This window comes from Mustela nigripes, chromosome X (assembly GCF_022355385.1).
Source record: "Mustela nigripes isolate SB6536 chromosome X, MUSNIG.SB6536, whole genome shotgun sequence".
NCBI lineage: Eukaryota > Metazoa > Chordata > Mammalia > Carnivora > Mustelidae > Mustela > Mustela nigripes.
The window spans coordinates 52,760,205-52,776,747 of record NC_081575.1 but is presented as its reverse complement, the minus strand read 5'-3'; the positions used below and the strand labels follow the sequence as shown (position 1 = coordinate 52,776,747).

Sequence of the window (16,543 nt, the reverse complement as noted above, 5' to 3'; positions counted from 1 at the left end):
GTCAGGGCGCCTGGTTAGCTCGTGGGTTAAGCCTCTGCCTTTGGCTCAGGTCATGGTCTCAGGGTCCTGGGATCGAACCCTGCATTGGGCTTTCTGCTCAGCTGGGAGCCCACTTACCCCTTTCTCTCAGCCTGCCTCTCTGCCTACTTGTGATCTCTCTTTCTGTGTCAAATAAATAAATAAAATCTTTTTAAAAAATCTACTTTGTAAGGATGGCTACTACAGCTTTCTTTTGATCTCTATTAGCATAACAAATGGTTCTCTATTCCCTCACTTTCTATCTGCAGGTGGCTCTTGGTCTGAAATGAATCACTTGTAGGTAAAAGATAGATGGATTTTGTTTTTTGTTTGTTTGTTTTTTGTTTTGTTTTGTTTTATCCATACCAATAACCTATGTCATTTGTTTGGAACATTTAGTTCATTTACATTCAGGGTATTGATAGATATGAATTTAGTGCCATTGTATTACCTGTAATGTCATTGTGTCTGGAGATTTTCTCTGTTCCTTTCAAGTCTTTGTTGTTTTTGGCCTTTCTTTTGCACTCAAAGAGTTCCCTTTAATATTTCTTGCAGGGCTGATTTAATGTCATAGCCTCCTTTAGTTTTTGTTTGTCTGAGAAACTCTATCCCTCTTTCTGTTCTGAATCACAGTCTTGAAGGAGAAAATATTCTTGACTGTATTTTTCCCATTCAATGTGTTGAATACATCATGCCACTCTCTTCTGGCCTACACAGTTCCTATACAGAGATCTGCTGCTAAACTTATTTTTTTTTTCCTTGTAGAGTAAGGATTTCTCTTCCTTGTGCTTTCAGGGTTCTTTCCTGATCTCTGTATTTTGTAAATTTTATTATGATGTCTTGATGTTGGCCTGTGTTTTGTGTTTTGTTAATTTTTTATGGGAGTTCTCTTCTTCCCCATATTAGGGACACTTTCAGCTATATTTGCTCAGATAAACCTTGTGCCCCTTTTTTTCCTTTCTTCTTTTTATGGGACTCCTATGATATGAGTGTTATTATGTTTCATGTAGTCGCTGAGTCACCTAAGTCTACATACATGATCCAGTATTTTTCTCTCCCTCTTCTTGTCAGCTTCACTTTTCCCATAATTTTATCTTCCATATCACTTATTCATTTCTCTGCTTCTTCTTTTCTTGTAGTTATTACATCCAGTTTGTTTTGCAGCTCAGTTACAGTATTTTTTTGTTTCAGCCTGACTAATTTTTAGGTCTTTTGTCTCTGTGGTAATTGACTCCCTGGTGTCCTTTATCCTTTTCTCAAGCCTAGCTAATATCCATGATTGTTGTTTTAAATTCTTGTTCAGACATATTATTTGTATCTGTTTAGATTAGATTCCTGGCCATAACCTCTTGTTCTTCTGGGGTGAATTCCTCCATCTTGTCATTTTTGTCTAAGTCTGTATCTTCTGTATGTTAGGAAAGCCTGTTACGTGTACTGCTCCTGAGAGTAATGACTATATTAAGAAGGGGTCATATACTGTCCAGGGCCTGATATTTCAGGAAACATTTCTGGTGTATGTGGTGTACACTCTGCTCTTATGTTTTGGCTGCTGTTTCCCTCATGTCTGTCCTCTGCAGAGTTTTTCCTTGCCTGCAGTGGGGAGTGTTTGAACCTTATCCACTATGTGGTGAATTTTAACTAGGTGTGTTTTGGTCTGCTTGTTAAAAGAGGCTTGATCATATTTCCCCTAAAGCTGAAGTTTTGCAGTGCTCTATGATGAGTAGATTTGACGGGTGTGGGGGCTGGTTCTATTATTCTGGGGGAGGGGCCTGCGGCTACTTTGACTCTCAGGCACACTTGCCCTAGTAAAAAAGCATCTGCAGAATGCAAGGAGTTGGAGCTTGGTGTAAGCGGTTCAAGTCTCCACTGTGGGCACTCTGCTGCTCACTGAAGTCCTTCTATGCTGGTGGACAGGGGTAAAAATGGCATCAGCTGTGTTTCTCATCCCCAGATCAGGGAGTTTATGCCTGCCACTACTCAGGAAAACCTTGCAGAAGAGTGAAGAATTAATCCCTTTTCTGTCGCAAGCATCCCTCAGATCCCTGTCTTCTCACTATTTATGTCCAAGCCATCTGCCCACAGAGTGCCTCAGTGCTCTTATATTTTATGTGGGGGCATGCTAACATGCTAGCTGGGTTTCAAAACTCCAAACTTTAGGGACCTGGCATCTCACAGACCTGTGCTGAACTTCTGGGGGAAGGCTGCAGTGTGGCTATTGTTGATTTGTCCCAAAAGGGCAGTTGCACTAATATGTAGGGCCTTAGAGTTTACAGTAAAGTACAGCAAAGACCTAGTGTCTAGATTACCTGCCCTCAGCAGCTGCCTCTGCTCCTGTGCTAATGAACTGGGCAGCTCAGTGGTGCCTATCAGCTCTCTTGTCCCTAGAAAGGCAGTGCCACCCCCAAGAAGGGGAAAACTCTCTCCCAGTGCATCCCAGGGGATCCTCAGACCATGCTTTCCATTCCTAGGCCTCTGCCCTCTTCCACTGGAGCACTTCTACACCTGCCAGGCTCCACCCTGGCAATGGCATACACTTCTAAAACTTTAGACTTTGAGCTCTGCTGTTTGTAAAAACCTGTGATTATCATCCCCTCTTGTTTTCCCTGTCAGTGGTTTTAGGGAAGTGTTTTTTTGTGCAATGCCTTCTCTCTCTCTCTCTCTCTCTCTCTCTCTCTCTCTCTTTCTCTCTGTATGTCTCTCTCCTTCTCTCCTTTCTCCCTGATCAGATCTCCTTCCCCTCTGAAGCACCTGCATTCTTTTCTCCCCCAAATCCCATCTTCACACCTACCTTCCACTATGTGGCCTTTTTCCTCCATCTAGTTGTGCATTTTGTTCTTTTACTTCAGATTGATTTCCTGGGTGTTCAGAATGATTTGGTATTTATCTAGCTGTATACCAGGGATGAGACAACTATAAGGTCCTCCTACTACTCTACCATCTGAACTCCTATCTAGATCAAAAGGGAATTATTTTGATAATGAATGAACATTTAATTATTATAATACTCAAATTATCAGCAGGACTGTCACAATTTGTATCTGATCTCTATACAAAATTAGCATACTTCATACAGATAAATAGAAATTCAGAAAATCAAGTTTCTCTTCTGGAATAGAAACAAAGTATTTTAAATTCTAAAGCAAAGATTATTTGAGCAAGAGATTTTGTTGGTGTGACTTTTTCTTTTTTCTCAGTGTGCTTAATCTTCTAAGAAAAGTGTATGTAGCCCTCATACACTTATCTGGTATCAGCACCCTCTCTCATTCCCCTCTGCAGTTTTTCCAAATTTTAGTTATTGGTCTCAAAACTTACCTCGGCCTACCTTAATTTTAGTAGATGACCTTGTCATGTATCACTAAGTGAAAATGAAGGCCATTATGTGAGAAATACTTCAACTTTTTCCCTTTAATTTCTCCCTCCACAAAAATGAAAAAAAAAAAAAAAAAAAGAAAGAAAAGAAAAGAAAAATAAAAGCCCTGCACCCATACCATTTCTTTATTCTTTGCCTCTGTTCTTGCAAGAAGAGGCATCTCTTATTTATGACTTTGAGTCCTCTCTGCTTTCTCTATGGTTTTGCCACATTAATTATTCCCTCTCTTTTCTATCTTCTATTTTTAAAAAGATTTTATTTATTTATTTGACAGAGAGAAAGAGATCACAAGTAGGCAGAGAGGCAGGCAGAGAGAGGGGGGAAGTAGGCTCCCCGCTGAGCAGAGAGCCCTATGTGGGGCTGGATTCCAGGACCCTGAGACCATGACCTGAGCTGAAGGCCGAGACTTAACCTACTGAGTCACCCACTTGCCCCTCTTTTCTATCTTCTTAAAACTCTGTCATTACACTCCATTCTTCTTGTTACCCTGTGAATATGTCCAAGTTTCTTCAATGACAAAAATTAAAGAAAATAAAAAACATTTTCTTTAATCCTGCATCTTTCATGATAGTTATCATCTTTTCTTTTTATTTTTTCTTCTCAAATGAATACACTCTATATCTCTACCTTCTCACCTCTCATTTAGTCCTTAAAGTCTTTAAACAGTGGTCTTCTGGCTTCTTCCCTCAATGTTTAATTGAAATTCCAATAGCAAAGTTTACTAATGATTTCTTCATAGCTAAATATAATGTATACTTCCAGATTTTCTCTTACTCGATCAGTCTGCTGTATTTAATATTGTCCATGATATCTTTTCTTTTCTGGATTTTTAAAAAGTAAAGATGACACCTGCTTATTATAGAAAATGTAAACATTATAGAAAAACATACAAAAGGAAATGATGCCTCTCCAATATGCAGAGATAACTGTTTACATTTGACAAACTATTCACTTAACAATATGTTGCAGATATAGTATTCCACTATATATGTATACTATAATTCACATAACCTGTTTTTTAAATTTTTTAATAATTGTATGTATGTATGTATGTATGTATGCATGTATGTATGTATTTAGAGAGTGCATGTGAACAGAGGGAGGGCCAGAGGAAGAGGGAGAGAGAATCTCAAGCAGACTCCAAGCTCACCACAGAGCTCAATCATGGGGCTCAAACATAGGACTCAATCCCTTGGCCCTGAGATCATGACCTGAGCCAAAATCAAGAGTCAGACATTTAAATGACTGAACCACCCAGGAGCCCCAAACCTGTTTGTTATTGATGGACATTTAGGCTTTTTCCAAATTTGTTTATATTTAAAAATTGCTCAAATTAAATCCATGAACACATACCTTTGAAGATTATTGTCCTCACCGTGAAACTTTATTCTCCTTCTGTGTGTTTCTGTAACTCTTACTTTTTTTTCTGATAGCAATCTAGCTCTTAACATTCTAACTAATTTTCTGAAGTCTTATTTATAAGCTTCACTCTCTCTGGCAACCTCTTGCTTCTTGTTAAATTGGATCCAGTGCTCAAGTCTTTTTTCGTTTGAAATCTCCCCAAGGTAATTTAACTTTCTCTTATGTCTTTAGCCTTCACTCAGTGACTGCCAATGCTACATGTCTAACTCAAGTCACATTCCAGAACGCCAACATCCATACATCTAATTTTCTATATGCAGCTTCATTCAGATGTCTCATAGGCACCTCAAACTTTGACTCCAATACTGATTGTAGACCTTTTCTGAAAGTCTGTGCCATTTCCTACTTTATCCAATCATTGGCATTGCCTTTTATCTAGTCTCACAAGCCAGAGTCTTGTCCTTTCTCATTCTCACCCTTTGCATGCAATTAGTCATTAATTTTAGTGTAATCACATCAACATTTCTCATGTATATTCCCCTCTCTATTCAAAATTCTACTGATTTTATTTTAGACCCTTTCACTTCCTGTCTGCATGAATACGTAAGTGATCTCATTGCCTTCATTCTTATTTGCATCCAATCCAACTTCCATGCTATAAATATTGTTTCATAAACACTCAAACATGGCCATATCATTCTATTTAAAATAAGCATTATCTCCCAATTAACTTCACTTTAAGTCTCATAGAATGAATTCCAACATCCTTAGCATCACATCCAAAGTTCTTATGAACTTCTCTTTGCCTGTCTTTCTAGATGATGTCAGGACTAAGTCTCAAGGAACTGAAGTTAGAATGAATTATGCTATTCTAAGTGTCCAGTAGTGAGAGAACCAGCAAGCTGAATATGAACTAAAGTTTTTAAGGGCTTTTTATAAGGTCAGAGAAACAATAATATCTGATAAATATTTAGAGTATCAGTCAGAATGTAAATGACAGAAAGAACTAAGAGGAGCTGGACAGAACTGAAAGGGAAGGAGAATAATATCATGAACACAACAATTAAATGCAGGAAACTATCACCAAGAGTCACTGTAACATCTGTGATATTGAGTTTATGATGAGTAGATATGTTTGGTTGATTTAAAGGGTCAGAATCAGAACAGAGACTGACAAGAAAAACTATGATATACCTGATCATCTTTTTCTTCTCTTTAAAGGACTTTGTTGGCTTCCTAACAACTATATATTTTAGAGGGGCTCTGTGATCAAGCTATTTCCTCTCTATGTAGCCTTACTTCTAGCCATTGCTTTTTTAGAAATTTAGGCTTCATCAACATGAACACATGGTGCTCTTTCATATTCCTGGTTTTTTGGTCCCCCTCCCCCCACATTGTGTTTTCTCTGCCTGGAATGTTCTTCATGTCTTCATTTCCAGGGTGAACTTTTATTCTTTAAAACTCCTGTACAGACATCACCAATTCTAGGAAGCTTCTCTAAATGCCCTTTCTCCCAGAGCCATAAACCCATCTATCCACGTTTTTGTTTATTATTGAACCAATATTTATTGAATATTTAATGTGAGCCACATGGCATGCTAGATACTAGGAGCACCGTGGTGAATAAGAAAGATTAAACATGGCCTTTACTCTTCTTGGCCTTATATTTAGTGGTGGACACAAACACACACACACACACACACACACACAAATAACCAGACAAATGAAATAATCACCAGTTTGATAAGTATTGTGCATAAAAGATACAAGGAACTATAATAGAGAATAATGTGTATGGGGGAAGGTACAAAGGCAACATGCTTTAATATAAAGTTAATACTTATGAAGTGGCTGGTATTTAACTGTTTCTGTCCCATATAATTGGCAATTTTATGTAGTTCCACCTAATAGTTTCTTTGTGGAGGAATTGACATTTAGAGACCTGGGCACCTGGGTGGCTCCATGGGTTAAGCATCCAGCTTTTTTCTTAAGCATTCTATTTATTTATTTATTTAGTTGTTAGTTAGTTAGTTCAGTTAGCTAACATATTAGTTTTTGATGTAGTGTTCAATGATTCCTTAGTTGCATATAACACCCAATGCTCTTCACATCATATACCTTCCTTAATACCCATCACCCGGTTACCCATCCTCCCACCCCCCCCCCCTTCTGTAACCATTCCCAGAGTCCAGAGTCTCTCATGGTTTGTCTCCTTCTCTGATTTCTTCCCATTGAGTTTTCCCTCTCTTCCACTTTGGTCCTCTGTGCTATTCCTTATGTTCCACATATGAGTGAAACCATATGATAATTATCTTGCTCTGCTTGACTTATTTCACTTAGCATAATACCATCCAGTTATATGCATGTTGATGCAAATTGTAGATATTCATCCTTTCTGATGGCTGAATAATATTCCATTGTATATATGAACCACATTTTCTTTATCCAATTCATTTATTGAAAGACATCTTGGCTCCTTCCACAGTTTAGCTATTGTGGACATTGCTGCTATGAACACTGGGATGCATGTGGCCCCTCTTTTTGCTACATCTGCATATTTGGGGTAAATACCCAAGTAGTGCAATTGCTGGGTCCTGCAGGCTTGTGCAGCCATTCTGGAAAGTGTCCAGTTCTTGATTTCAGCTCAGGTAATGATCTCAGGGTCATGAGATCAAGCCCCACATTGGCCTCTGCTCTGGGCATGAAACCTGCTTAAGATTCTCTCTCCCCCTCTGACCCACCCCCCTCTAAAAATACATACATACAAATAAATAAATAAGCTGAGACCTGAAGACTGGGGTAGCATGGGCCATGATGGCTAAGCTTGGAGTTTATCATGTTCCAGAAACCAAGAGAAGATAAGAAAAGATAGAATTGAGTAAAGGGATGATGAAAGTAAGAGAGATGGGTACCTGGGTGGCTTAGTTAAGTTTCTGCCTTCAGCTTAGGTTATGATCCCAGGGTCCTGTGATGGATCCCCACATCAGGCTCTCTGCTCAACAGGGTGTCTGCTTCTCCTTCTCCCTCTGCCTACTGCTCTACCTACTGCTCCATCTACTTGGGCTCTCTCTCTCTCTCTGCCAAATAAATAAATGAAATATTTTTTAAAAATTTAAAAACTAATAAAAAGAAACAAGATGGATCATATAAGACTTTTATGGGAGTCTGGATTTGATTCTCATTAAAATATAAAACCACTGTATTATTTTAAGACCTACTGGTTGTAGTGTGGGGCTGGAATTGAAGAAAGTAAGGGTAGAAATAAAGGTATCAATTAAGAGGTTGATGTAGAGAGACAATATAGTGTTACGTTAGGTGTTCGGGGTTTGGAGTCAGACTGCCTTGGTTTAAATCCTAATTTGGACATTTTTTTAGCTGTTAGTTTATGCAAGTTACTCAAATTCTCTAAGACTCAGTTTCTTCATCTGTGAAATAGGGATAATAATATAATCATCCTCATAGAGTTAGTCTAGAGATTAAATGAGGTAATCTGTTACAAAACACTAAGCAGTCCCTGGCAGATAATACTTAATTGATAATAGAGATTAATAGTCTAAGTGAAAGATGATGGCATCTGTACTAAATTGGTGACAATATATTTGGAGAAAAGTGAATAGATATGAGACCTATTGTCAAGGCTTAAACAACAGGATATAGTAATGGATTAGATATAAGACTTGAGGGACAGGATTTCTCAGGTATGACTCCTAGGTTTCTGTCAGAGTGGATTGTGCTGCACTTTGTTAAGGTGGAGGAGATCTGCCTCATACAGAATTCAGCTATAGAAATTTATTTCTTTTTATACTACATAAGGCCAAATGAAAGAAAAAAAAGCAGTATCACATAATATAAAATGAAATATTTATTTAAAAATTAGTAAGAACCTTACCTGAGGTATAAAAAATACTGTATGTTATATTCATACCACAATATCTTAAGTATGCAAAAGTCTTAAATGTGCATATTCTTTGTTCCAAAGGTCTAAGATTTTGAAAATTTCTACTATACTATACTGATAGGTACTGATGAACAATTAAGCTTATGTGTTTATTTTGTCTCATATTAAAGGCATTTTGTAACCATTCGTTCTGCTTCTCTAACAGGATGATATACTAATAGGATGCTTGATATACCAGCAGATGAAGAACCAAAAGAGAGTTTATCTTTATTCTTCTTGGCATTGAGAGTCTGCTCTTGGAACAATCAGGCACCATGGGGAAGCGAGATAATCGAGTGGCCTATATGAATCCTATAGCAATGGCCAGATGGAGGGGCCAGACTCAATCTACAGGCCCAACAATACAAGATTATCTGAATCGACCAAGGCCCACCTGGGAAGAAGTGAAGAAACAATTAGAAAATAAAAAGAAAGGCTCCAAGGCATTAGCTGAATTTGAAGAAAAAATGAATGAGAATTGGAAAAAAGAATTGGAAAAAAGTAGAGAGAAATTATTGAGTGGAAATGAGAGCTCTTCTAAAAAAAAAGAAAAAAAGAAAAAGAAAAAGAAGAAATCTTGTCAGTCTTCATCAAGCTCTGATTCTTCAAGCAGTTCTGATTCTGAGAATGAGGAAAAAAAACAAGGAAAAAAGAGAAAGAAAAAGAAGAACCATTCATATAAATCATCAGAAAGCTCTACATATGAATCTGAATTAGAGACCAAGGAATCTGTGAAAAAGAAAAAGAAGTCAAAGGATGGCACAGAGAAAGAAAAGTATATTAGAAGTCGCAGCAAAAAAAGAAAGAAGACTTATCCTGAAGATAAACCCTCATCATCAGAGTCCTCATCGGAATCAGATTATGAAGAGGAAGGGCAAGCAAAAAAGAAGAGAAGACATGAAGAGCGAGAAAAATCAACAGAAAAAGCAAAGAAGAAGAAGAAGAAACAGCGCAAGAAACATGGTAAGAAGAAGAAAAAGAAGTCGGGTTCAAGTCACAAGTCAGGATAACAAGAAAAAAATAAGATTTTCCTATTTAAAAAAGCAGGAATTTAAGGAAATATCAACTGTGAATGTTAGGGAATATTTTTAAAAATGCATGAATTTCCCTTTGTTTGTAGAATTATTCCTGACTGAGTGCCAGTCATATGCCACTGTGCCAGAAAGGGCCATAACCATTGCCTGCAGTATAAATATATAATTTTGTTTGTGTGTGTGTTTTCCCTTCCAATGGTTAATTCTTCTGAGAGCTAAAACCCTGTTGTTCATACTAGTAGTTAAAACATTTGGAATTGAATTAAATGTTTTAGATAATAATTTTGAGCCCCAAATTTATCTAATTTAAAAATATCTAATTTGGATATATCTTTAAAATATAATCAGAAATATCCAGACAGCTGTAGTTGACATTTTTGAAGCGTATAATTAATGATGACTCAATCCTTACTTTTGAAGATTAGTTTATTTTACTTCTTGATAAACTTTAGTTTACATGGGGAAAGGGCTTGTGGGGGAAAAAGAGTTCGCTACCACTTTGGCTAGCTGAATAGTGTGCCTTTGATATTTACACATCTTATTTTTGCCAGTGCAGCAGCCATTCTTTTCTTATTTAGTGAAATTCTGGAATGTTGTATGCTGCTTCAAGTGAACAAGAAGACAGGAAGGATAAGTAAGCCCCCAGTTCTATGAAATTTACCTCCATTTCAACAGTACTGAATAATGTTTAGCATTAGAGTGTTACCTTATTTGAATTAACTTTGATACCCTTTAGAGGGGAATCATTTTAAATAAACCCTGGTATTTTTTGATTAATAAAGATTCTGAAATATTTTGCATGTTTTATACTATTAATTTTTGATTATCCAGGGATATTCTACATAACCAGTAATCCTTTTTATATGATTTATGCTTAGGTTACAAGTTTGTAATTTCCTAATCTTACTATATTTCATTACTAGGTTTAATTGCACACTTGACAAAATACTTAGCATGTAAAAAGAAGGTTTTTGAAAAAATATTTAATGCCTTCATATTGAAGCTTGTTTATTGTAAGCAAGTTAAGTGCCAGACCTCTAGTATGCTATGTGACTTGTTACATAAAACTACTGCCAAAATCTTAATAAGTATGCTGTTTAAAAACTCAGTGTGTTAAGCATTGGTATAGGAGTAAAATAGGAATTCAATTTAGGACATAATGACACCTTTGATCTTCCTGTGTCATATTTTACTAAGATTTGGTGCCTCATGCTTGTTTACCACTAATGCTGAAATGAGTTGAGAATTATTTTTATTTTACATATTGATATATCAGAGTAATATGAATCAATTGATGTCTCAGAAAGAACTACTTGTTACAGAGGATGTGCTAATTGTAATGTCATATTTATAAAGTATTTTGGCATGATGAGAGAATCAATAAATTTTTAATAGCTGATTTCATATCAGCTCCCTTGAATCAAAGGTAAAGTTATTATAAAGATAGAGAACACCAAGTAAATAAATATTGGCTTCCCCAATTTTTGCAGTTGAAATGCCGGAATCTCTCAGAAATGCTCTTGAAACATTATAAATGTAATGTCATGTTAGATCATCTTAAATTTTCATAATTTTACTTGTTTGCTAAAAAAAATTGCTGATAAAAATATATTTAAGGGATATTTTATATCCACATAGAGTTTTCCAAAATTGTTTTTCATTAAAATATGAAAAAAGCTTATATAATTTGTAGAATATGGCAAAGACATTAACAGCTTACCAAATATCTGTGTGCTCCCATTCACTTCCCAGCCTCTTGTAGTTAGGCAATGCCATTTGACTACTTCTAGCAGAGGGATTGCAGAAATTGTAAACAGAAATGAGGTATGATTTCATAATGGAGGAGCAAAATGTCCTGCATGACCTTCCAGCTCTCTCAGTGTACTCCAAATGGTATACCTACAAGATGGTTGCAGACTGTATCTCTAAGTTACTGTTTATTAGGCACCAGCCCTGGAGAGTTGATGGACTTGCTGTGAACCTTTAGAGAGTAAGAAATAAACTGTTATATGTTAAGCCACTGAGATTTGGGGTCTTTTTTTTTTAATTACCATAGCATCACCAAGCCTAATTTACTACCATAGCATTCTAGAATGTCCGTTTTGTTGTTTACATAAAGTAATTCATGGATCTTCTCTCACATCTTTCTTCAGATTGTTTCAGAAGTGACCATTTATGCCATAGTAGAAGGAAATGTTATTTTGTTTTTTGGTTTTTATGTAATAACTGAGGAAGAGAGTGGTTTAGCATAACATTTTATGCTTATCAGCAATGCTGACTGTTGGAAAGTAAGACTATTTCATTATTTCTCTGATTACAGCCAAAATAATATTCCAGTAAATTGTAGAGGGAGGAATTTTTAAAAGCACTCTTGGGGACTTGGTAAGGAAGAGGAATGCTTTTTTTTTTTTTTTTTTTTTTTTTAGATGTAAGTATAGATGATATGGTAAAGCGATATGGAAATATGTAGAATAGATTAAATAGATTTATGTGAACACTTAATATGTAGCCTCCAGATTGAAAACAAAATAATGTATCCCTTATGTGAAAAGCACTGAAGTTTTTATTAGTGACTTGCTTATATGATTCATAAGAAAGTTAAAAATAGAACTACCTTATCCAGCAATGGCTCTGCTACATATTTACCCAAAGGTTACAAAAATGCTAATTCAAAGGGGCATATGCACCCAAATGTTTATAGCAGCATTATCTATAATAGCTAAATTATGGAATAGCCAAAATGTCTACCAACTGATGAATGGATAAAGAATATGTGTGTTTGTGTGTGTGTATCATATATAATTATTCCATTATATTCCATATATATTTCATATAATGGAATATTACTCAGCCACAAAAAAGAATGAAATCTTGCCATTTGCAATGACATGGATGGAGCTAGAGTGTATTATGCTAAGTGAAATAAGTTGCTCAAAGAAAGACACCTACGTGACTTCACTCATACATGGAATTTGAAAAACAAAACAAATGAGCAAAGGGGAAAAAAAGAGACAAACCAAGAAGCAGCCTCTCAATTACAGAGAACAAACTGATGGCTACCAGAAGGGAGGTAGGTGAGGGGATGGTTAAATAGGTGATGGGGATTAAGGAGTACACTTTTGGTGAGCACAGGGTGCTGTATGGAAGTTTTAAATCACTATATTTTATACCTGAAACTAATATAACACTGTATGTTAACTAACTGGACTTGGATTTAAAAAAAAAAAAAAGAAAGGAATATCTTTAGCCATTATATTCAACTAACTTTGGCTATGGGAAGAAAAACAGTGAGAAAATCAACAAGACACTAGAGGGGAAAGATCAATACAATCTAGTTTAGGAATGTAATCACTAGCACAAAAAGAATTTTAAAGATCTCAGGCTGAAGGGACGCCTGGGTGGCTCAGTGGGTTAAACCACTGCCTTCGGCTCAGGTCATGATCCCAGAGTCCTGGGACTGAGTCCCACATTGGGCTCCTTGCTTGGCGGGGAGCCTGTATCTCTCTCTGCCTCTGCCTGCCACTCTGCCTGCTTGTGTGCTCATGCTCTCTCTCGCTCTCTCTCTCTGACAAATAAATAAATAAAATCTTTAAAAAATATATCTCAGGCTGAAGACAAGGGATTAGATTGAAATTAAGAAGAGTGAATAAAATGTGTTATCTCGTTTTGGATATTGTAATAGATTCTTTGTTTATTGTAACTTTTGCTGAGGAGAAATTTGCACCTTTGAAAGTTGCACATTGTAACTCTGTAGTCATTTTCCGTTTGATCTTATTTATTTTACAAAAAATAGTGTAGTGTAGGTTTATAGCTACTTTATGAGTCATGAAAATTGTAGTCAGACATTCAAATACACATATGTATTTTAGAACTGGACTGACTGCTAATTATTCCTGAGCTGCAAACAGGATGTGTTCTTCAATTGGCTCATCACTTTTACTTGATTCTTTAATAACACCTTAATCTATCTTGTATTAAATAATTATGTACTTATGGGCTCTAGTGGTTTAAAGCACTGGCTTTTGGCTAAGCATTATGTTGAAATTCTCACTCTTCATTTCTTGATATATGACCCTGAGTTCACATCTTTGTACCTCAATTTCCTTAGATACAGTGTCAGAAAAATAATAACATATATCTCTAGGATTGTAATGAGAATAAGACATAATTACATTTAAAGAATTTAACACAATTCCTGGCATATAGTAAATGCATAGTGAGTATTAATTCCCCTTTTCCTCCTCCTACCATCATGATTATCATCATCATCACTATAGTTATTTTTATTATATCATCAACCTCCTACTGTGTTGTAATCTCCTTAAAGGTAGAGGCTGTTTAATCTTTTATCTCTTGCAATGATGGTACAATGTGCATTGCATATGACAGATGTCTCATGACTTTCATTGAATTGAATTAATTCATCAGACCCTGGTGGATTGGAGAATGCAATGCAACACTACGAGCAGTTGACGTCGGACAACCTGGGGGTTAGTGGCACCAACCACTGTGCAGTGAAAAATTTGTGTATAACTTTTGACTTTTGACTCCCCCAAAACTTAACTATTAATAACCTACTGTTGACCAGAAGCCTTACTGATAACATGAATACTCGATTAATATATATTTTTATCTTATATACATTTTATACTGTATTCTTACAATAAAATAGATATTAAGAAAAGCATAAATTAAAAAATCTTTAAAAAAAAAGCATAAGAAAGAGAAAGTACACTGTACTTATCAAGGAAAGTCTGTGTAAGCAGACCTGCACAATTCAAACCCATGCTGTGCAAGGGTCAACTGTCTCACTTTCTAACTGCTTTTATTGAGATATAACTCACATATGATATGATTCAACTTCTTAGTGTATACAATTCAACGTTTCTAGTATACTTACTGATATATGCAATCATAACTACAATCAATGCTAAAACATTTTAATCATCTCAAAAAGAAACTCCATATCCTCTCCTCCCTACTACCCCCAGCCTCTTTATCCTACCCCGCCCTAAGAGACTAATGACTATTTTTTGTCTCTATAGATTATCCTGTTCTGAAAATATCATATAAATGGAAATACACAATATGGTCTTTTGTGACTGATTTCATTCATATAACAGTATTTTCAGGGTTCATCAGTTTTGTAACATGTAACAAGAATATTTTTTTAAATTTTTTATTTCTTTTCAGTGTAACAGTATTTAACCAGAATATTATACCAAGATAAAATAAAGAAAATCTAGTACTTCCTACCAAGTCTCTGCTAAAACCGGAGAAACACCACATTCCATAGACATGCCTGGCATCATTAATATGACTTGCACTGCTTTAAAAATCCTGAATATACAGTATACTATTTGAGGGATTATATTTTCTGGATGTAAAGTGTTCAAATAAGGATTCATAAGAGGGAGTTGGATCAGTTTTTGTGATGGAGGCTAATAACAATGATAAGATACTAGTTTGACTTCGTGTTCAGAAACTTAGGAAGCATAGAATTGTTTTAAGGAGAGCTTGCATATGGTAATACTCCCTCCAATAAGCTACTACTTTGAATGGTACAATCAAGAATTCTACATAGTATATTTCAGATGTCTTTTCCCAGAAGCTGTTTATTAAAATTGAATGATTACATTATTAGTGATATTGCCATTATAAATTATCTAATTATTTTTAGCAACTTGTTGCTCATGGGTAGAAAGTAAATCTCTTATTTTTTCCTTGCATTTGAGCTGGAATGAAATTTATAAAATTACTTTATACACTACAAAATGGTCACCATGTCTCCTACCTTACTGAGAATTCAAACTGCTATATAGCTCTATGGAAATTTACAAAATAGAAATAGAAATTAACTTATTAACCATTAAAATAACCACTTGTATCACTTGAAATGGTTATAGTAAATCATCAAATATTTACAGACTTCATTTTTCAAAAAATCTTGATCAAGTATTTTAGTAGTAATACTCTCTAAGAATAGCTAATGAAAATATGGCTTTGTAAAAGCCCAGGCTTTATCCATACAAGGAGAAAATTCTGGATAGTTTAAGTCTCTGCATTTGATTCATACATCCTGCTGAGTGATAGGCTCACAAACAATGAGGTCAGCATTCCCATCATTCAGACTATCCCCTTATAGTTTTAGACTCCTGTGGAATTGCACCAAAGAACATGAAACAATAATGCTGACAACATAGGAGAGCTTTTATTTACCTATTTATTTTTACTGAAGTTGTCAGATTATGTAGTACTTTTACAAAAATCCTGTTTCACAGAAATAACTCTAAAGGGTATCTCTAAAACTGTTTTGTTTATACTAAAAATTAAGGTTTTCTATCTGTTGCCATACCCTTTCCTTTGAAGATTTAAATACATAAGATCCCCACTTATTCTGTGAAGGACTATCATAGACAATCAAATCTTACACTAAAGAAAAGGAACTTTGGGGGTGCCTGGGTGGCTCAGTTGGTTAAGCAACTGCCTTCAGCTCAGGTCATGATCCTGGAGTCCTGGTATCGAGTCCCACATCAGGCTCCCTGCTCAACAGGGCATCTCCTTCTCCCTCTGACCTCTCCCCTCTCATGCTCTCTCTCTCAAATAAATAAGCAAAAACTTAAAAAAGAAAAGGAACTTTGTATGATCTCATCCCCAACTTCATGACAGTTCTGCTGATACATATGGTTAAAATAAGCTTAGGGACAGGAAGATGGCAGTGAGATAGGAGGAACCTAGGCTCACCTCATTTCACAAGCATGACTAGATAACTATGAAATCATCCTAAATATCCCAGAAATCAACCTGAAGACTGATGGGGAA

General features: G+C 35.8%; 1 protein-coding gene across 1 annotated transcript in view; it reads left to right on the top strand.

Moving 5' to 3' along the window:
• The window catches only part of FAM133A (family with sequence similarity 133 member A), a 52,554-nt gene extending 41,992 nt beyond the window's left edge, over nt 1-10,562 (top strand). Inside the window, exon 2 of the mRNA XM_059384916.1 lies at nt 8,854-10,562. Within this exon, the coding sequence (XP_059240899.1) occupies nt 8,963-9,697 (735 nt within the window). The 5' untranslated portion in view covers nt 8,854-8,962 and the 3' untranslated portion in view covers nt 9,698-10,562. The remainder of the gene's footprint in view (nt 1-8,853) is intronic.
• The last annotated feature ends 5,981 nt before the right edge of the window (nt 10,563-16,543 follow it).